At 39.0% G+C, this 23,247-nt stretch overlaps 2 protein-coding genes and 1 long non-coding RNA gene across 3 annotated transcripts in view; 1 reads left to right on the forward strand and 2 right to left on the reverse strand.

Annotated features, from left to right (window-relative positions):
• Window positions 1-480: 480 nt before the first annotated feature.
• Window positions 481-5,872, reverse strand: LOC115421426 (carboxypeptidase A2-like). Its single transcript, XM_030137317.1, has 11 exons — window positions 5,805-5,872; window positions 5,267-5,345; window positions 4,975-5,109; window positions 4,787-4,885; window positions 4,614-4,715; window positions 4,101-4,202; window positions 3,731-3,841; window positions 2,565-2,655; window positions 1,306-1,505; window positions 1,105-1,189; window positions 481-668 (listed from the first exon to the last, which is right to left on the reverse strand). The coding sequence occupies exons 1-11, from the start codon at window positions 5,870-5,872 to the stop codon at window positions 481-483; spliced, it is 1,260 nt and encodes a 419-aa protein (XP_029993177.1).
• LOC115421425 (copine-8-like) overlaps window positions 1,004-23,247 on the reverse strand; it is a 70,463-nt gene continuing 48,219 nt past the window's right edge. The window contains exons 20-22 of the mRNA XM_030137315.1: window positions 20,921-22,728; window positions 17,933-17,938; window positions 1,004-1,013 (exon numbers count right to left, since the gene is read on the reverse strand). Coding sequence (XP_029993175.1) covers window positions 22,513-22,728 — 216 coding nt within the window. The 3' untranslated portion in view covers window positions 1,004-1,013; window positions 17,933-17,938; window positions 20,921-22,512. The remainder of the gene's footprint in view (window positions 1,014-17,932; window positions 17,939-20,920; window positions 22,729-23,247) is intronic.
• On the forward strand, window positions 18,725-20,009 carry LOC115421430 (uncharacterized). Its single transcript, XR_003935679.1, has 2 exons — window positions 18,725-19,693; window positions 19,732-20,009. It is a non-coding gene; the product is annotated as an uncharacterized LOC115421430 (long non-coding RNA).

The raw sequence follows: 23,247 nt of genomic DNA on the forward strand, positions 1-23,247 counted from the left end.
GGAAAATTTTGGATGCTTTTTTTTTGGAAAATTTGGAAACAGTTCTACATCATCCCCTAGATATCAATGAGTCATCCCTTAGGTATCTAAGAGTTTTCAAGCCATTTTTCACAGAGTCGTCAGTGCCCCCAACATGGTTGAATATAAAGTTAAGGCATAGCTGACCCCCCTACCCCCACCCCCCCAAGTTTAACCTGCCTATGCTTTTATTGTCTGTAAGGTGACTTTGGGTGATTAAAAAGCACCACCAAATAAAATGTATTATTATTATTTATTATTATGTACACATCTTATGCTTTTTGTCCTTTATGAAGTAAAACGCAATGAGACTCAAAAATCTGCTGATATCTTTATTATGAGTACTTCATGGTGTTCTCTAAGGGCGGTCCGTGATGTTCCCCATGGTGTTCTTCAGAGGCGGCCCCTAACGCTCCCCATGGTGTTCCTCAGGGGCGGTCCTTGGCGTTCTCATAGTGTTCTTCAGTAGGGGTGGTCCCTAACGTACTCCATGATGTGCTTCAGAGCCAGCCAAGTCTCGGAGGCCGTGGGGATGATCTGATTGGCTGGCAGGATGAAACCATAGCGACCGGTGTCTCTCAGCTCAAAGGCGTACGAGTACTTGATGCCCAGATTGTACGACCAGTCAATGCTGCCACCGCTGGCTTGATCTGTAAGAACATTAAACCAGTTAGTTTCTTCATTATTCTACATTTTATTGATTATCTTGTTTATCATTAATTTTTTCTTGAACATTGAGATCACTTTTTGGTTTTCTCTAATTTCCTCCATTTTGTAGACTATCTTGGACATATTGTCATAAGACATTGTCCAGTTTTTCACAACATTAAATGAACATGAACAAATCACTTCGATCTTCATTCTTCTACATCATAAAATGCTTGGACGTAGGGGATTCACGTTCAGATCTTCTATTATTTTATGTCACTTTATGGATTTTTTGTCGCCACATTTGTCTTTTGAGTTTGAAGTAAAACCTTTTGGATTCACTGTTTCTCATCTTAAACACATGTGAATCTCCATCTGCATCCATCATTAGAATCTACAGAGAACATGTGATTGGCTGTGAGGTCAAAGGTCACTTACAGATGATTCTGCAGATGCTGCCGACCTTGTACCTGGTCCCATAGAGGGAGGTGAGTTTCTGAACAGCAGCTCTACCGACGGAGTCCTGAAATCAACCAGAGACCATCATGTTTACAATGATGAGTAGAATAATGAGGGTTTGTTCCTACTTGTTCAATGGTGTCAAGGGTCAAAGGTCAAACCCGTCCCAGTTGTCCTTACCAGTTCAGGCTGATGGGCAACAGGATTGCAGGAGTATCCGTATGGGTACATGAGCAGCTGTGAATAGGCGTGGACTGAGATGAAGGACTTGAAGTTGCCATGGTTCTTAATCAGATCCACCACGTTCTTCACCTCCACCTCAGAATGGGCGGCGGGTCCGTGGTACGAGTCGGAGCAGGGGTTCCTACTGGCACCAGGGCCTGGGGACCACAACCACAATGCACTCTGGTCACCTCTGACCATTTTATTCATTAATACGTTCTTTTAAAATTTTTGCTCAACATCTTAAGTATTTGTTTTTCATTTTTGTAAATTGTCTTGATTATTTTCCTGATTTCTTCTTTTTATCGTTTTATATCAGTGCCATTCAGTGTTTTTTCATTTCATTTTTTATTCCAGTGTAAATTGCCAAATAAAAATACTAATAATTACTATTACAAGCGATGTGATGACATGGAATTTTTATAGAACTACAGAAAAGGATAAATGCCTACAAGAAAAATACAAAGAAAAACAATGAAAAAGAAAAGAAGACTGAAAAACCAAATACAAACCCCCAGTCTGAAGTGTTTTTCTAAATATTTAACTGTGCAGGACAAAGTCTTTTAATACCATCAAACTGTAGTTGGAAAAAAATACACAGCTACTCATTTACATATGTGCCGTAGTATTATATTATACTGGGGTTCCACAGGGCATTGTTCTGGCTCCCTTCCTGTTCACATTGTACACAGTGGACATTAAGTACAACTCTGAGTCCTGTCACATTCTGGAATCTCTGTGAAATCTCTGTGGTGGAGACATGGACTCTGGGGAAATTGGAGAACATCTTCCATCATATTCATCTCTTTCCGATAAACCAGAGAACCATCTGCAGTGGGTAACTAATAGCATTAAGATCCAGGTCTGAGAGTTTTAGCAGATTCTTCACTGCCACAACTCAGTCTGATCAACCTTGGACTGATGATTGGTGGGTTTTGTTCAGTTTTATTTCATGTTGTAATGTTTGTAGATGTTAATTTGCTGTAAAATTGTGAAATTGAATAAAAAATTATAAAATAAAAATATCTAAATGCTACATTAGCAGGAAAATTGCAGAATGGGTCAAGCTGAAAGCTGGTTCAGAACCACAGTGATGGGTTTGGCCAGTTCACATTGATTGATGGACTTCCCACTAATCAATAATCTCTGCAGCTTCAGTTCATATGGCTGAAAACAGAAAATAAACCAACTGAAACAACTTTTGTCATTATACAGACCACCAAATCCTGCATTCCAATTCCTGTTGGGATCCACTCCACGACAAACGGATCCTGCATTCCTGGATCGGGTTTTACGCCACATCCGGTCCTGAGATCCAGAATCAGATATCAGTAAGAACAAAACACCAGAACATTTCATCTGTACATGTAGCGTCTCAAACAACTCACTTTGAGATTTTATCTCTTTTTATTTCCTGTTTCTTTTATGTTTCAGTTCATTGAAACCATCACACACTAAAGGGTCTATAATTTATACTGACAAATATAAAAATGAATAAATCCTCCACGTAGTGTTTATATTAAATATCTGTCAAGTTCTGCCAAAGACGCAGCTATATGGCATTAGAGGAGAATTTCATTTCATTGACGAGCAGGGGATTTATGTGACCACTGGAGGGAGTAGTGAGTCACTCTGCCATCCAACCATCCAAGCCAAGTTATGATGAGAACCATAAATAATCAACTGTCATAGAACAGAAGTGATAAAACTAGAGTCTAGAGTCTAAAACTAGAGAAAGGAGTTGGATGGTAAATGTCACAATTTCTTCTACATGTGTCAGTTTGATTCTGAGCCTTATGAAAGTATAAAGTTATTATGAGATGTTCGTATTGTTGCTACATTTCCACAGTCTAGACTAAACTGTGACAGCTCTAACTATGTTTGTTGGATTCCAATCAGCTCTTTAGTTCATCTATTGACAACACAAACCCAACAGAAACAGGGGTGATTTGTGGTTTTACTGTTGTTGTTGTTTTCAGTCTAAAAACAGAGCTAAGCTAACAGAGCTATAATGTAAACTATTTGCTGATGCAGCACATCACAATGTTATTTTATCCACCGTTAAAATAAGGGTCTATGAATTTTAGTTTGAATAAAACTTGATGATTCCATAATATAGATGTGGAAACTATGAGTTTTATCCTTTATTCAGTGACTGACCCAGACTATGGATACATAGGGTTGGTTCCATGGTGGTTCTGGTGCTAAGTGGGTTCAGGTACCAGACTGACCCCTGCTGGTCATAGTCTGGTTTTGTTGTGTTCAGTTACATCATGCGGTTCACAGATGAAGAACATGTTGCATTAGATGGGTATTAACATGTGAAACTAAAACACTGGTTCATTTCAGACACTTTATGTTGGTGGATTTGGTGTTGACGTACACTGGTGTGGCTGTAGACGTATCCATCAGGATTCGCCAGGATTAACATGTAGATGTCCATGGAATCCAGGAGAGATGTCAGAGAAGAGTCTCGACCGTAATCTGAGGCGATCTGAAACACGACAACAATCACAACACGTTGATTCAGAGGAGAATAAGTCCAACAAGGCTGATGTTCATGAGCTGAAAGCAGATGAAAAGCACAGTGGTCGACACAAGCTCAGGTTAGGGTTATGGTTAACCGTACGTGTTTGTTCAGGGTTATTAGGACCGTGTTGGGTTAGGGTTAATCGTACCTCGCTGGGTTAAGTTTACATGTACCTTGTTGGGTTAAGGTTTCTCGTACTTTGTTGGGTTAAGGTTAATCGTACCTTGTTGGCGGTCCACACCCCTGTGGCCTGGGACACCCACTCTCTGGAGTGGATCCCGGTGTCGATCCAGATCGCTGGGCGTTTGGATCCTCCAGTGCTGAACTAAACACGGACAACAACATCTTTAAGAACCTTCAGTACCAGAGGTTTAATCCCATCATCCAAACTGGAAAATCACAAAACAACCAAACACCAATACACCCAGACAATGTACCCAAACTGAGGGTCAGGAACCAGACTGGGTCAGAGAACCTGTCATGTTCATGTTTTGTTCAGTTTTGTTTGTTTTGAGTGTACTTGTTCTCCGTGAACCTTAGAAATAGTTGAAGAAGTTCTTCCTCCAGGACCTTCTACTCAGATTCATGTCAAACTGGACATGCTCCATCAGTTTCTTGTGGATTTTTCAACATCGGGTTCTGAGGAGACATCTCATTCCTCTTGTAGATCTTGATTTAGCAGATCAGATGCCCACCAGCTGAAGGTCAACCAGGTGTTTCCAGGCAGATGTCTTACCTTCAGAACGTACATGGGCCTGTTCTCATATGATCGGCCAATCTCCTGCTTGGAGACCAGGTGAGGATACTGGGAAACCAAAGAGTCCATCCATCTGTAGATCTGGATGAAGACACGGCTGTGGTCAGAAGATCATGAAGATTAAGATAAAGGTGAAGATAAACTCATCCTACCGAGTCCAGAGTGTGATAGGCTCCAAAGTTGAAGCTCTTGGTGCTACGTTCCTTCATCTGGTTCATTTTCATTTCAGCGTTCTCCTTGTCCAGAAGCTCCTACAGGAGACATTTAAGAAAACCAGTTCATTCCAGCACAGGTTTCATGGCCAAACCTCCAGTGGTCATCCACCTCCACACATCCAGACCTGAAGGTCGTCGATGATGACGGAGAAGGAGATGCTGTGAGTCTGGAGATAGGACTTCACTGAACTCAGGATGGAACTCGGAACTCGGATGTCAATGGGAAGTTCAGTGGAGACGGGATGAAGCCAGAAGTCCAGCTGAGGATGAGGACAAAGAACATGACAAAACATCTGGACTAGAGAAGAAGAGGAACCGTTCATCTATCCACGACCCAGTGACGCCTGGAGGTGATGCCAGTAACCCACCGGGTCCTGGTCTTGGTACAGGTCCTGGTTAGGGTTAGCCTTAACTCACCTGTTCCTGGTCGGCCTCCAGGTCCTGCAGGACTCGGATCTGGTCCTCGGTCTGAACATTGACCCTGATGACCTGATCTCTGTAAGACATTCACACTGTCATCAGTAATGTTCACAACAAAAGTTTTACATTCATTCTTTCATGTTGTCATTCAAACCGAGATGGAACTAGAATAAGTGAAAATAAAGATTTAAACGAGTGAAAATAAAGATTTAAACAAGTGAAACCAGTGGTCATCCTCTCTTCACATCTGACCATTTTTATTCATTATTTTTTCTATTTTCCTCATTATTTCTTGTCATATTCTTGTTCGTTTCACTTCTTTCTAATTACTTCTTCTTTCTAAACTGGGGTATTTTTATGGTTCAGAGTTCACTAGTTTTAATAAAATTAAACATTCTTTAAATGATATGATTTCATTTATTAATTTTAATGAGTTCTCTGTAAATTCAGTTTTATTTCATGGTAGTTTTCTGCTTTGTCTTTAATAATCTTTTAGACAGTTTTTATGCTTTTATCTGTAATGAGACTAACTCACCCAATGAAGAGTTTCTGAGCTTCAGCTGCTGCCGCCACCGCCAGAATCAGGAACCAGAGCCCTGTCATGGTGTCGCCGTTGGACCAGAGGATCTGGATGTGAAGGACCAGAGGGTCTGGGGTCTAAATACTGAGGACACATCTGGTCCGGTCCCAGGCCTCCTCCCTTCATCCACTGTCTGGAACATAAGTTATTTTCAGAGTTGAATGCGCTGATGAAGCTGAGTTTAATCTGAACATGTGGAGATAAGAAGGTTTTCCCACGTTCTCCAGAACTGAAGTCCATGTACAACTGGAGGATTTTAGTCACTTCACTGATGAGACTGTTCATTTTAATGACGATTTTGTCCATTTTTATTCACTTTATTTATTATTCTATCAATTTTCTTGTTCTTTTCATTATTTCTTTTCATTTTCTTGTCAAATTTGTAAAATTATCTTAAGTTTTACTAATTGCCTCTAATTCTGTCATTTCATTCTCTACCTTGTTTGTTTTGTGAATGTTCTTGTGTATTTTTGTTAATAAAGTCATTTTTAAAAACTTAGAACATGGTGGGACATTACACATTGACCACTAGGGGGAATTGATGACTGTACATGGTCTTCATTATTTATTCCACTGTTCATCATCTGTTCATCTGAAGCTCCAGTCTGAGTTCGACACATCTCATGTGACCAGGTGTCACGCGACCATGTTTGTTCCACACATGATTAGTGACATTCAGACTGTACCTGTGCTCATCCACCAGCAGAAGGCAGCCTCACACTACACTTCTATAAACAGCAGCTGTGACATGAGGAGTGGAATTACCCAGAATCCTCTGGTGTTTACCTCCAACTGAGGACTGAGGGTGAAATGAACTAAGGGTTAAATGATCTAAGGTTTAAATGATCGCAGGGTTTAATTATCGAAGGGTTTAATGAACTAAGGGTTAAATGATCTGAGGGTTAAATGAACTAAGGGTTAAATGATCTGAGGGTTAAATGAACTAGGGGTTAAATGATTAAGGGTTAAATGATCTAAGGGTTAAATGATCTGAGGGTTAAATGAACTAAGGGTTAAATGATCTGAGGGTTAAATGAACTAAGGGTTAAATGATTAAGGGTTAAATGATCTAAGGGTTAAATGATCTGAGGGTTAAATGAACTAAGGGTTAAATGATTAAGGGTTAAATGATCTAAGGGTTAAATGAACTAAGGGTTAAATGATCTGAGGGTTAAATGATCTAAGGGTTAAATGATCTGAGGGTTAAATGAACTAAGGGTTAAATGATTAAGGGTTAAATGATCTAAGGGTTAAATGATCTGAGGGTTAAATGAACTAAGGGTTAAATGATTAAGGGTTAAATGATCTAAGGGTTAAATGAACTAAGGGTTAAATGATCTGAGGGTTAAATGAACTAAGGGTTAAATGATCTGAGGGTTAAATGAACTAAGGGTTAAATGATTAAGGGTTAAATGATCTAAGGGTTAAATGATCTGAGGGTTAAATGAACTAAGGGTTAAATGATTAAGGGTTGAATGATCTGAGGGTTAAATGATTGAAGGGTTAAATGATCTAAGGTTTAAATTATCTAAGGGTTAAATGAAGGGTTAGTGGGACTTAACAAATTAAAGATTCATAACAGATTCATTTAATAATTCATTGTAATTTAACTTAACACATTTATGTAGTAGAATACACAGTGTAAATAAATGCTTGATCTTGTATTCGAAAAAGTGCACTCTAAGAATTAACTCAGAATATCACACTAAAATATGTATTTACAATAAATACTGACATCTAAAAAATACTGGGTTAACGTACAAATACTTCAGTGCAAAAATCTAATCTAATCTAATCTAATCTAATCTAATCTAATCTAATCTAATCTAATCTAATCTAATCTAATCTAATCTAATCTAATCTAACACAATATAATATAATATAATATAATATAATATAAACTCATCTCATCTAACCCATTTTGTTTATTGTTTTGTGCATTTTCCTCCTTATTTCCCTCATTTTTAATTATTTCCTTGAACTTTTTGCTGATTTTTGTTGATTTTCTTGAATATTTGTTTTTTTTTTTGTTTGTTTGTTTTTTTTTTTATCATTTTCTGGCTGATTCTGTTTCTTTTGCAGGTGTTGATCCAATGTTGTTAAAGAAAGTGTTCTGATTTACATATAAATGCTGTAATATATGGATTAATTTCCTGTGAAACATTGATTTGTCAGTTTGTGATGAATTAATCTTTGTTCCTTGTTTTTTCTTCTGGGTTTTGATGAATAAAGTTCATTTTGCTTGGTCTGAGGTGAATCTGCAGCTCCACTGCTGTGTTCTTCATCTTCATCTTCATCTTCACACCGTGTTCAGATCTAATGAAAACACGTCCTCTGCTCTCCAAACATTTCCCATGACTCCTGGTGGGAGGGGTCTACGGTTGTCATGGGAGGGGCAGTTATTCCATTTTCCTCAATGTGGAAATTATTTATCGCTGGTTGTGTAAAAGTTTAATGTCCTGGTGTAAAGTGGCTTTACATGCAAATGCATCGGAGTCCTGTGTGTTTTCCTGTCAGTCTGCTCTTAAAACTAAATGACCACACTGCTGACCATGCTGCCACCGACCACGCCACCAACACTGTCCACGCTGCCCACGCTGCCCATGCCCCCCACACCACTTCCAAATGACTTCCTGTGTCATGCTATAAATAGTTCCATTTACATTGCATTTCATGGCTGAGCTGTCTTTCAATATTTCAGAAGCCACCAGTAAATTGACCATTAATCATTTATGATGCTCTACTTCATCTCATTTTGTGCTCAGTTTATGTTCAGATGTCATATTTTTTTCCCAGTTTTACCAGGAGAAACTCTGAAGAAGTGGTCGAGCGAGCAGTACACTGAATGGGAGAGGGAGTGAGTTAGAAAAATAAAGTATTATTTCCAGATTTCTTTCCGCAGTAGTTATGTTCTAACATAACAGGGGGTTCCCAAATGACAGGAAACCCAAGGCAGATGTTTCCAAGAGTGCAATGTGGTTTTTTTTTTTTTTTTTCATGGATCCACCTCCTTGTCACAGAACACTGTCTTCAACTGTGTGTAAATGTGTAATGATGACATCATACTATTAGTGTTTCCATAGATTCTAATATTCAACTCAAGTGGAAAAGAGTCAAGAAAGAACCAGAATGGACCAGTATTCATCTGGACCCAACAAAGCACATGGTCTGAATTAAGATCTACAATACCAACATCAAACCCAAAAATATCAAACCCAAACATTAAACCCCATTTAACTCCAACATCCAATATCTAACGCTAAAATCCAACCCTAACGTCTAACCCCAACATCTCATGCCAACATCAAACCCAACATCGAACCCCAAAATTTAACCCCAAAATTAAACCCACACATCAAACCCAACATCTAGCCAACATCTATCCCCAACATCTGAAACCAATGTTTAGCCCCAACATCTGACCCCAACATCAAACCCACACATCAAACCCCATTTAACTCCAACATCCAACATCTAACGCTAAAATCTAACCTCAACATCTAACCCCAACATTAAACCCAACATTTAACCCCAAAATTTAATCCAACATGTAACCCAACATCAAACTTAAACATCAAACCCAACATCTACCCAACATCTAACCCCAACATCTAAAACCAACATCTAAAACCAATGTTGAGCCCCAACATCTGACCCCAACCCCAAACCCACTCATCAAACCCAACATCTAACCCATGGGTTCTGGTCAGTCTGGATCACACAGTGTCTGTTTCTACTGGATCTGTATGCTGGACCCAGTCCTCCTCTGAATTCTGATCCACATCTCCACTGCTTAAATGATGTGAAACTACTTTAATTTAATTTAATTTAATTTAATTTAATTTAATTTAATTTAATTTAATTTAATTTATTGCTCTGGGTTTGGTTCTGGAGGGGTTCTGGAACCTCTGTTGTCCTGTTCCATTGTGAACATGAATATGAGACATGGTTCTTCTATTCTTGGCTGTGGACACGGCGCTGGTTCTAAATATAAACTGTGGTTTTGCGCTACTGTTCTATTTTTACTGTCCGCTCTGTTCTTACGTTACGTAATAAATTCATCTTAAGGCCTGATGATGCAGATGGAAGTGTTTCATCATCCTGTGGAGGATGATGGAGACAATGAGGATGAAGAAGAGGAAGAAGAGGAAGAGGATGATGATGAAGACAATGAGGATGATGGAAATAATGATGAAGAGGAGCTGTTCTTCTGTGGATGCCAGTCTTTTAAACCCATAGAATGACCCAGTTTTCATTGTTAGTTTCTACAGGTCTGTTAAATATTGGATCAATGTTCAGATAAATGTGATGTAAACATTCACACTTTGGTCAGATTAAAGTGATTATTATCAGTGTCGACTTTATAACGATGGTGGAGTTGAGTTTCCACCACATCAGAACATTCAGGTGTTTTATGAATTAAATACTTGCATATTCCATTTAATCAAAGGCAGACGGAGGGGGTGTGGCCTTCACATGAACATCACACATGGATTATTAGTTGATGCAGGAGGAGGAAAAATGAACAGTAGATGAGGAATAGTGTTAACCCTTTAAAACCATTAGTATCATATTTGCTACACCAGGTTCTGAGGACTTCATCTGACCAATAAAATCAGTACTTTCCTTAAAAACCTGTTGTATGTGACCCAGTACGGATTTTCTGCGCCCTGGTGGATAATCATCCCACTGCAGCCAATGGAAAGGCTATTTTTTGCCCTTTTCAATATGGTCACTAATGTTAAATCATTTAACACACATTTTGTAGGAAAGTGTTAGGTGATTTTTCAGAAAGTTCCATCAAGAAAAACATTTCTATTGTTATTTGGTTAAAAATTTTAAAATATTGACATTATGGTACTATTGAAGAGAAATTAAAAGGCTGTAAAAAAAAAAAAAAAAAAAAAAAAAAAAAAAAAAAGCTTGATGTGAAAAAAAGACACAAAAAAATTCAATATTTTCAAACTGTTAGAGGTAAAATTAATTTTTGCATCTAAAGTTAATGTTTTTGTAAGCAAAAAGTCAGAAAATCAAGGTCAAGTTGAATTAAAGAACACATTTAAAACAACACAAGGGTAGAAATAAAAATACATAAGTAGACGTGGACATTTTGTGAAGGAAGTGTAATCCATGGGCTTGCCTCTTGTCGGATTTGTGGATTTATGGCTAGGTGCGACTTAAAAGCAAGAAATAGTACCCAAGAGAGACTGTTTATGAATATAATATATAAGTTAAAGGTAGGGTAGGAGATCCTGGAAAAACAGTTCGATCAAGCTACATTTTGAAAATACACAATTCAAAAGTCCAAACCCCTTTCTTCAGACTTCCTCCCAAAGCCACGCCTCCAGAGTAATGGACTGTACTCGCAGAGGGGGGAGGGACAAATGGCAGTTGAGTTTGATAGACATATCACCATTCAATCATTTCGATGGGTCGGTTAAAATGATTGGATAGTGTTTTTTCAGTCTTGTCCATTCCACAGGTGACTAAATTTTTTTTTAAATTTTTGTGTTAGAGCATTTAATTACTTGGTTGTAATTGAGGTGTGAAGGGGATTTTAAGCAATATTGTAAAAAATGCTCCAGGAAAACATCTCCTACCCCACCTTTAAGCAACAAAACAAAGTGCACAAAAACCACAAAAAGGGTCAAACCAATAAAGGGCCCTTTAAGGGGTTAAGGGTTCTAAAAGGAGACTGAAAATACAATTTACAATCACCCACTGAGTCTATCACAGAGATAGATCAAACAAAAAGATGGGCCTTAAACTGTATTTAAAATGAGAGTCAGTGGTCAGGATGGGGGGGGGGGGGGGGCTGAGGTGGGAGGGCTAATTTCCTTTTAAAGACTTCAACTGACCAATTACAGCCAGGTGAGGAGAAACATGGCAGGTATACCTGATAACCACTAATGACCTGTGGACAAGACCCAATCAAGAAAGAAAATAACTGTGGGATCTGGATCTGGAACAAATGACACTGAAAAGATGAAGGGAATTCACTGAATCAATTAATACTTGGTACTTTATTAAAGACACAGGGCTTCATATTATTCCAAGCAGTAAAGAGGTTTTTTTTTTTCCCCCCATTAAACACTGATGTGTTGTGTGTTTGTGTCTGAACATGCCAATTACAGTTTCAGATTATAGCTTCAGGTGGGAGGTGACCATGAATAATATAATAACTCTGCATGGAGTTAAAGTCGTATACTGATAAAGCCGAAGGAGCTCATTAAAACCCGGGCTGAGCTGGAATGAGGAAGCCAAAAAGGAAAAAAAAACAAGGAACTGTGCTGTAATTAGTACACTGTCAGTGTTGAAAATCAGCCCACGCTGTACATGTCAGATCACCAGCACTGTTCTGAAGGAAGCAGCCCCACGGTTACCGTCGGCGACACCCATCTGAAGGAAAACCAACTGCACAACATGATGATAATGAAACAGAAAAGAGGAAACACACAAAACACAACGCAGTCTCTTATTTTGTTAAATTTGAGGTTTAACTTCCTGCATCATGAAATAAACCCATTTAGATCCTATTTCTACATATTTAGAACTGTAAATTAATTCTCTATTAATATGACTGTTCACACCCACGTTTCACCTCATTCCTTCAAACACCTTCTAGATAATGGCCTATTTTTAATGTTGTCAGTCTCCTCCATCACGTTTAACTGCTGGTGTTTCTGCTGTCCTTTGGATTCATCGTCTTTACTCTAACTTCCGTCTCCATCTGATGGAAACAGGACTCAAGTATAAACCATGAAACCAGGATCACGTCAGCGTACCCCACATATCACACATGCTTTTGGACATTCTGTGATTAAATCGATGCCTAGGCTGAGGAACACTTACACAAATGCAGCTTAAAAGCTCCATCATGTACAGCAGAACCATATGTGAACATGATCCAGAACCGGCGCTGTTGTCTCTGGACTGAAGTTCATTCAAATGGATAAAGTGTAAAATCTGATCTGAGGTCAGACCAATCAAACTGTGAGGTTGTGTTTGTAACTATGGACACCGTCCTCTGGACTAAAGAGGACCGGGTGTATCAGGCTTGTTCTCGGCACTCAGGTCCAAAACCTGCATCTGTGATGGTATGGGGGTGCATTAGTGTCTATGGAACGGCTAGCTTCAACATCTGGACAGAACCATCACTGTGAAAGAAATCTACAGGTTTAAATCAACATCTGCTCCTTCCAGACCATGACTTTTACATAGAACACCTGAAATATTCTGCCCAGACCACAACTGTTACATAGAACAACTGGAATATTTCATCCAAACCACGACTTTTACATAAAACGCCTGAAATATTCCATCCAGACCATGACTATTATACAGATCATCTGGAATATTCCACCCAGACCACGACTTTTACATAGAACACCGGAAATATTCCATCTAGACCATGACTATTATACAGAACATGTGGAATATTCCCCCCAGAACACAACTTTCACATAGAACGCCTAAAATATTCCACCCAGACCATGACTTTTACATAGAACACGGAAATATTCCATCTAGACTATGACTATTATACAGAACATCTGAAATATTCCCCCCAGACCACGACTATTACATAGAACACCGGAAATATTCCATCCAATCCATGACTTTTAAATAGAACGCCTGAAAAATTCCATCTAGACCACGACTATTACATAGAACATTTGGAATACTCCATCCAAATCCCAACTTTTACTCAAACATCTGGAATATTCCACTCAGACCACAACTTTTACACAGAACATCTGGAATATTCCACTCAGACCATGTTCAACCATATTCATCCATACACGTTAAAATTAAGGTTTTCACAGCTGATTATGTACAACCTGTGAACAAATACCATCCACGTGCAGACGGTTTTCATCAGACAGTCTGTGAAGGCATCATATCTGCTCTGGTAGTTTTCAGGTGTTTGTTGGTTCATTTCATCAGTGTTTGGATCAATGACTACGTTGTGAGGTGTAAAAATCGTTGAAGGTGTGAACGCCATCTGGTAAAGACACGAGTCGGTGCCGATTGGACAGATTTTATTGGCATCATCACCTGATGGAGGAGGTTTGAAGACGATCACATCAACCTGTTAAAGTGGATTCATTCACGTTAATGGCAGTTTTTAGAAATTCAACGTGACAAAAGCCCATCTCAAACAGCCCTGTTTCTGTTCCGGTCCTGATCGACACCATTATTCAAAAATTAAAAATAAACGTTCAGGAAATTCCACAGACCATGTTTTAAGATGAGATGGATTTAATTTTTATTATATTTAAATAAGGCTTATGCTCTTGGGGGCTAACCCCAAGGGTACATTCCCGAAATCCCCCCAATCCTTTGTTATATAATAAAGCAAATAAATGACACAATGTGCAAGATATACTAACTTTATTCTTATTCGGAAAGCAGATTATGGATAGATTTAATATGAAATGTGACACTATATGGAAATACCCATAACTGTTCATTTGATATTTTCAGAACATTATTATCATGATATGAACTCAATTTGAGCTTCATGGACTTGATAGTGGCAGAATAATGGTCAGAGAACCAATTTTTCCCCACAAAACTCCACCTAGTGAATAAAAATGACACCATATGAACTCTGGATGGTAGACAGAACATGGACATTTTTAAGATGATCAATATGAACCAAATTTGATATCAGTCGGCCTATTATTGCTTGATTAATGTAAAAAAAAAAGAACTGATTTTCAACTAAAGGACCCCCATTTGGATGACTTATATTACTCACTAGCGCGTTGACCTGTAGGGATCCACAGGTTCTAGATGTGGTAGTTTTTATGCTGTTGAGCCTCCTGCATGTCTTAGATGTTTCCCTCTTCCAACACACCTGACGGGCGTTATCAGGCTTCTGCAGAACTTGATGATAGGCTTGTCATTGGAATCAGGTGTGCTGGAAGAGGGATACATTTAAAACATGCAGGACACCAGGCCTCAAGCACCAGGATTGGACACCCCTGCTGTTGAGTATTTGTGCATGCTGTACTGCTTTTGTCCAGCAGTCACTGCCAAAGCGTTCTGGGTATAGCAACATAATTGTAATGCCGTGTTTCTGTGACGTGGTATCGGCTCGACTTGACTCGACTCAGCTTGGCGTTTTTGTGTTTCCATTACGAAAAAGGATCTGGAATCTGGTACCCGGTACTGGTTTTTTGGTACCGAGGTTCCAGGACTGGGGAACAGATACTAAAAGGTGACGTGTAAACATTGCAGACCACTGATTGGTCAGAAAGTCATCTCTGTGACCCGCCGTCTTATGAAAAACAGATGCGGAAGCTGACAGTAAATATAGTAGTAGGTTAATCCACACGATGACAGCCCACAAAACTACACCATGGTTTGTCGAGGAGGTTCAGACGTAAAAATTCAGCATGAGCTTGTCGAGACAACATGCAACAAGTGACTTTATCAGCAATTCTGAGCAGACGACACGGAAGTAACGCACTGCATTGCTATGACGTCCAGGAACTGTAAAGTCGGTCGTATCCTGTTATGGAAACGGTCTACAGGAATAGGACCTGGTACCCGAGTCGAGTTGAGCCGAGCCGGTTCCACGTAGTGGAAAAGCGGCATAAGGCTATTGTATTCCAAAATAACTAATATCTCTTAAAATATTGGTCCGAACAACTTGCTGTTTTCACTAATCTACTCTGTGACCAAAAATACTTGAGTATGCCAAACTGCAGCAGTCAGCTGTTTCCGGATTTTGTGTGAATCCCAAGACACACACACACACACACACACACACACACACACACACACAGAAGCCACCTGGCTTTTATAATAAAGATAGAGAAGCTGAAATTGATAGGGTTCTTCCACTAGGGGTCCCCTATGTTGGTTATCAAGGGAGAAGAAATCAAACCAAATCTGTCCTAGTTATCGCGTTCCCACCAAGGATATCCAGTGGTGGATCCAGTGGTGGCGTTTGGAGTAAAACCATAATATCCCTGAACCAGTTTAGCTGAACCAAGAAGAATGATGACCTGGGCAAATGAGAACCTACACAGATGTCCCCGAAACTCCATTTTGGGGATTTGAATATGACAAATCAGTACAAAATGTTGTTTTTAACTTAAACTATGACAATTTATACATTGAGTTGTTATTCGTTGGATTTGATCACACTCTTCTGATTGGCTGGAGTATCAGCGTACAAGAAATATTTATTAGAAAAAAGTGAAAAAGTAGAAAAAAGGTTGTAAATAAAGCATTTAGGGCAGCTGAAATCTGGAATATTTTTTACATATGTTCACCCAAACATAGAACCTTTAACCAAGCTCAATAGGAAAATGTCTCACATTCTAACAGTAAATATACGACAGGAAGTAAAAAGCATCACATTTTCATCTTAAAACAGTGACACACAAAAGTTTGATATGAATATTTATTGAAAGACTTTGAATTATTACATAAATAGTCATTTTCAGTCAATCTTTAGTGGCTTCAGTGGTTCATGTGTAGAACAGTAAAACCTGTGTCCTCTTTATTTTATCACTGATAGAAAACATCACCAACTGATGGTTTCAAAGTTCATGTTGATGCAGAATAAACTCAGCTGAATGGTTTCATCTCTTGTCAACACAGACACAACCACTTTGTCCTGTTCTGACTTTTATTCCTCTTTTTTATGGGATGAACATCATGTCATGTTGTGATTGTTTCCAATGGTAGAAGTTACTTTTGTGGGTTTGAGAACATGTGAAACCAGTGCATGTGATGGAGACTCAAATATAGAACCTCCACATATACAGTCCATTAATCAGGTCATGGTATATGTATCCCACGCTCACTATTAGTTAGTTTCAGGTTTTAGTTCGTTGAAGTTGTAATACCACTGATGGCCAATAGATGCTAGTCCCACTGACGTACACTGAAGAGAACTATAAAAATACTGGGTCCATACTGTTGGAGCTTCTGTTTATTTGATTGTCAGTAAACTAGTCTTTAGCATTAGCTCACCTCTGATCTCCCATAGATCCACCCATTTTGTCCAAATATGGTAACTTCCAGCTCTTTTATGTTTGTTGAGCATCTTTTTGTTAAATAAAGGTTTGTTTTGATGAAGCATAATTACAGACCAGCAGTCAGGTTAAAAAGTCCATGAGTGTAAACAGAAAAATCATTGTAAAGTATGTCCTGTCAAATTAAACTGGTTCTAAACTATTTTCCCCAAAATCTGCACATTCAAAGTTCCACAAGTTCTCAAAACTGAGAATAAACTAAGTCAAAACACTGCTTTTGAGACAAAGGGAAACAATAAGAGAGTTTCAGTACGTATGAAGAGGTTTATACTTCCATTATTGTTACTAATAATATTATATTCCATTATTATTATTATTATTATTATTATTATTATTATTATTGTAGGACATGTTGCTCATCCCGTTCACTCATCATTGTAGAAGAAAACAAGAAACAGTCTGAAGGCAAAACACAATTCCAAGATCCATCAGTGAGATTTTTAAGGCAAAAAGTTGTCTAAAAGTACTGAAAGAACACGATAAGTCGTCATCTTACAATTTGTCTTTTTTTTTAAAGCCACTGGTGCATCAGTTAGAAAAACCTACACATGCAAACTCAATGCATGCTGGGAAAAACACGGGACAACACAGGCATTCAGTTCAACCACTTCCATAAGATTAAATACAGTAAAAATGTCATATGTGTGAAGGTTTGACAGCGTTCACGTGGACCAGAGCGCTCGTACCAAATCGCCTCACCACAGCCACGACAGCAGCAGTGGCTTCAACTTCACCTCTGGAAACAGTTTGATCGCTAAGTCAGATCAGAACTTTATTAAACTAGGGAATTTTCTCCCCATAGTTTGAATATTCTCCCCATAATTAGAATAATATTAGCTGCTATTTAGTTAAAATTAGAAGAAAAGTCTGTGGAAAAAGTTAAATGAAGGCGATTCTTCAATGCTTTTAACAAAAATAGAAACAACAGAAGTTACTGAAGTGAAGAACATGTCAGTTAGACCTGTTAACATCACCATTTATTAAACACAAACATGGAGGTTGGACCTTCAGCTGGAAGAGAATTACTTTTAACTTATATATAAAAAAAAGCATGTCCAATAACTGATCGTCCAATAATGCTTTTTTTTTTTTCATTTTTGACAATTTGTTTTTCAGTGGCATCCAAACCTTCAGTTTCTTAGTTTGATGTGTCGATAAATTAAACTGATTAAACATAATAATAATAATAATAATAATAATAATAATAATAATAATAATAATAATAAGAAGAAGAAGAAGAAGAAGAAGAAGAAGAATTAGACAGGGTCAAAGGTCGTGGGTTTGTATTGAATGCGTTTGATTCAGTTTTCGTGGCAGTTTTATATTAATATTACATAAATGTATATGAATGAATCAGGTGATGCGTCTGTTGTAAAACTTGGACCAGAACTCTACGTTTCATTGCATATTTGTCCATGTTTATGTACATAATTGATTATCTGTGGTTCATTGGTTCAGTGTTTGATGCTGGAAGCACAAAGAATTAAAAAGGGAAAAACACTGAATGACAGATGATAAATGTCATATATGATTATATTTAAGGTGATAATGATAAGAATAATCACATTTAAGTTGATTGCAGTATGTTTTAATTAGACTTTTAGGTTGATTTTATTTTCATCTCATTAAATTAAAAAAAACCTTGTTTGATTTATTTTGATTTAATGTTTTATAAAAATAATGAAATGAAAGAAAACAGATGACTTTTTCTTGCTTCTTGTCTTTTTGTCATACTTGTCTTTTACCTTTTTTGTCATTTTCTTTTTTGCACCGTTTTTTTTCATCATTTTCATCTTGTGTAGTTGATTTTCATCTTTGTCGTGTGTGATTTTCATATTATTTGGTCTTTTATTTCCTTTATTTTATTTGATCCTGTTTTTTAGACTCAGGTCTAAGATGTAACTCATTTATTGTGTCTAAACCTCCATGTTTGTGTCCATTTCTGTTGGTTCTGTTCCTTTAAACGGGTCAGTATTGTTTGTTTTTTTTCTGTCTTGGTTCTGTTCGGTGACTCGAGTTTAAATGCAAAAGCATCTTGTTTATGATGCGTTCAGGGGCTGTCGGCCGTGATGCTACTTATGTAAGCTTCATGCATGTTTCAGAAGTACAGTCCATAGGAGAGTGGGAGTGGCCTGAAGCTGACATGTGATAAATAAATACAAGGCCCTGATTGGTCCAAGAGTTAAACCCAGATGTATGTACATATTTACACCTAGAAAAAGACGGTTCTGGTCTGACCTGGTCAGACCTGGTCTGATGTGGTCTGATCTGGTCCGACCTGGTCTAAACCAGTGCTACATTGTGCAGTTTAACGTCCTCACCATGAAACCTGATAAAAACACTGTAAACAACAAAAACATGACGAGATGAGACTGAGACCGAAGGGCCAACGCCGAATCAGACGCCAAACGGCGTGAAATGGCGCAAAACGGCGCTACTGCGACGTCCGTCAAAACACGTGAAAAACACACGCGACTGAAACATCAGGCCTGAGGTTCATGATTTAAACATGAATAACGTGAGTAGAAACATGGATAAGGCCTGTTAGACATGATTTAAATATGAGAACAGGCCTCGGAGGAAACGGACGCAGGCACAAACTGAAACTGAAGCAGAGACAGAAACAGACGGGTCCTGGGGGTCTAGGACAGGTCCTGGGGGTCTAGGATTAGTCCAGGGTCTAGAACAGGTACAGTGGGTCTAGAACTGGTCCAGGGGGTCTAGGATAGGTCCTGCGGGTCTAGGATGGGTCCTGGGGGTCTAGGACGGGTCCTGGGTCTAGAAGAGGTCCTGGGGTTCTAGAATGGGTCCTGGGTTTAGAAAAGGTCCTGGGGGTCTAGGATGGGTCTTGGGTCTAGAACAGGTCCTGGGGGTCTAGGAAGGGTCCAGACCCCCTTTGTGCTCAGGTTTAAGGTTCACATTGATCAGATGATCTGAAAGTGACGGTGCCTTCAGGGTTCTACATCTGAACCGTAAATAACAAGGCTTCAGCTTCACCTCAAACACTAACGATGACGAGTAAAAACAGAACCGATGGAACCAATGGACAGAGGAGGTTCTGATGATGAACTGAGCAGAATTTATAGGGTTCAGTCTTAATAAACTGGTTTTTCGTTGTGGTAAAATGTGTGGTTGGTGAAGATGTTTTCATGTAATAACTGGATTATTATTATTATTATTATTATGACTGAAACAATCATTAACAACATTAAACAATTAACACTATAATTGATAAAATTGTTGAAAATGAGTTTTATTGTAGAATTTAATATCTAATCCTTATTTATAAACAACCAAACAAAGAATGTCTGGAGGCTCCAGATGTGTTTAAGGTCAAAGAAAAAAATGTGAAAATATTCACAATGAACTTTTCTTCTAAAACCAATCATGAAAATAGTTGCTGATTCAATTTATATTTGATAAATAATCAAAGAATGAATGAGTTGCTTAGTTTTACATCATGTGACACAGTTTTTCTGTATTTTCTTCCTGTTGAACTGATTCTATTTTGTGTTACAGCCCATAACAGAACCCCCTCCTCCGTTTCCATGACGTCCATATTGCGCTGATTGGCTCGTCTGTTGGAATTTACTCCTTGTTTATGTTTTTAGATCCTGATTTTTCCTTTTGTTCTTGACCTTGATTCATTTTATTGCTCTTCATGTTGTAACTATTTACATTTTAGTTTTTTTCTTCATTTTCCCGGTAAAAACAACATAAAGATTCAACTCAAACCCTATTCAGCATCTCCTTGTACTTCAATTCATACTAAAATAAATGTTCTATTTGAACTTTAGGACAGTGTTTCCCAACTGGTGGCTCTAAAATTCACATTAAACTAAAAAGAAATCCAGCTGCAAACAGGTGAATAATCATTAAAATGAACATATTCAGGTTTCACTTCTACAAATATTACAAAAACCTGGAATAATGGCTCATTTCATCTAAATATTGTTGAAGTTTTGAAATGTTTTTATTCTGCTAGGGTTTTCTGCTAACCCTAACCCTTCAGACTCGGGTCCTTCAGTTTGTCTTTAGTTTCATCATGTTGTAAATAATCTGAGGTTCAATTGGATTCAGTGAATCTCATCTTAAAGTTGAGTTTTGTGGTTGAATGGATGAAACCAGTTGGGAACGGGTGTCATGTTTGTGTGTTTGTGTGTTTTATTCACAGTGTGTTACAGTGTGAGTTTCCTGATCTGAGATTCATCAACATCTGGTTTAGAAAATCATCTGTTTTCAGTGTGAAACGTCAATTCTATAAAAGCAGAACAAATACCAAACAACGTGAGGTAGAAAAACAAGAAACGCCCCAAGGCCACGTTCACGATGGAGGAGGCAGGGCTCAGAGGAGGTGGGGCTCGTAGGAGGCAGGGTTCAATGGAGGCAAGGCTCGGAGAAGGTTGGGCTCAGAGATGTATGTGGTCCAGGTCCATGAGGTCCGGAGTCCATGATGGACTAAACCCGGTCCGGATCAGAGTCCATGATGGAAGAAGTATAAGCATGATAAAAGTATCATGAGTTCATTTTACTGCTGTTTGCATTTATCTCATATTTTATATTTTTTGTATAATATTTCTCCTGCAGCATATTGAAAATGTTCAGTTCCATAAATTCAACTTGTGATGATGATGAAATGTATGAGTGAACATTTGTCTGATAATTATAATTATTACATACGTGATAATTATAATTATTAACAGATTCTGCAGTGGTTGGTCTCTATACGTCTGCTTTAATTAATTCAGATAAATGGCAGTAGAGATGTGTTTGTGTTAATAGATTTATAGACAAATTTTAAAAATCTGATTAATCTGATTGATTTGATTAATCTGATTGCTCTGGTTATTCTGGTTAATCTGATTGATCTGATAGAAGTATTGATCTATGTCTGGTTCTATGTGACCTAGTCCGAGCCCGTCTTTCCTCCAGCGTGAACGTGGAGGTCACGTTGTCACACGTTTGCAACGGCGATGACGTGTGTGTTTTTGTCGTCTGGGCTCTGATCCACATTTCCAGAACCCAACGAGGACGCAGCGTCTCAACCAATCAGAGTCCGAGACAAGGATGGACTCCCAGGATGCACGGCGTCTGTCAGATTCCAGGCAGGTGGACGCAGAATGAAATGATGCGTGGGAAGGTTTTGGGTGGTGACAGGCTAATGGGACGTGGTAGCAGTGGCAGGGGGTGGGGTCAGTGTGGGAGGAGGGGTCAATGTGGGAGGAGGGGTCAGCATGGGAGGGGGAGCGAAGCCCTGAGTGAAGGACAAACAGTTCATGCTTCAGTTAAACAAGCACATGCTCCGCCCCCTTAAAAAACACAGTCTCTGATGAATGTACAAAGGCTCCACCTCCGGGAGGTTTTCACATTGATCAATACCAGCACCAGTACCGGTACCAGTACCATTATCGGATGTTTCCTGCAGAAGAAAGCGCCACTTCATCCTTCTTGTAAAGTCTTGTAAACGTTTCCATAGCGACATACCTATGACATAGAGGAAGTGAAATAGGAGTGTCTGGAACCAAGTTCGGGATCCAGGTCTCAGCTTCAGTCTGGACTGACCTGGCCCCTATGCAGTCAGGTGACCTCCACCCCACCCCCAGCCTTTAGATGCGACTCACCCGTCGGGTGAGGAGGGGGTGGACAGCCTGTGGGGGGCAGGTGGGGGTGTATGGGGGGGGTAACGGGCCTGGTTTGATGCCGCGGGTCCTCATGTAGGACAGGAACTGGTCTGGGATTTCAGCCAGAACCTCTTTAGCCAGACGAGCCATGCTGAGGATATGGTTCCCTCTGCGGTCGATGTAATCTCTGAACGGAACAAACTGAGGAGACAAAAGACAGAACTGAAGATGTTATCATACGCCCTAAGCCTACCTTAACCCTGTTCCTAACCCTGTTCCTAACCCTGTTCCTAACCCTGTTCCTAACCCTGTTCCTAACCCTAACCCTGTTCCTAACCTTAACCCTGTTCCAGTGGCGATTTCTCATAGACTGCAAGGGAAGCCCGGCTTCCCTTAAAATTACGAAAATTAAATGGTTGAATATGTTCGGTTGTGTTGACCCCAACCCTGTTCCTAACCCTAACTTAACCCTGTTCCTAACCCTAAACTTAACCCTGTTCCTAACCCTAACCCTGTTCCTAACCCTAAACTTAACCCTGTTCCTAACCCTAACCTTAACCCTGTTCCTAACCCTAACCCTAATCTTAACCCTGTTCCTAACCCTAACTCTAACCTTAACCCTGTTCCTAACCCCAACCTTAACCCTGTTCCTAACCCTAACCCTAAACTTAACCCTGTTCCTAACCCTAACCTTAACCCTGTTCCTAACCCTAATCTTAA

Source organism: Sphaeramia orbicularis, chromosome 6 (assembly GCF_902148855.1).
Source record: "Sphaeramia orbicularis chromosome 6, fSphaOr1.1, whole genome shotgun sequence".
NCBI classification, from domain to species: Eukaryota; Metazoa; Chordata; class Actinopteri; order Kurtiformes; family Apogonidae; genus Sphaeramia; species Sphaeramia orbicularis.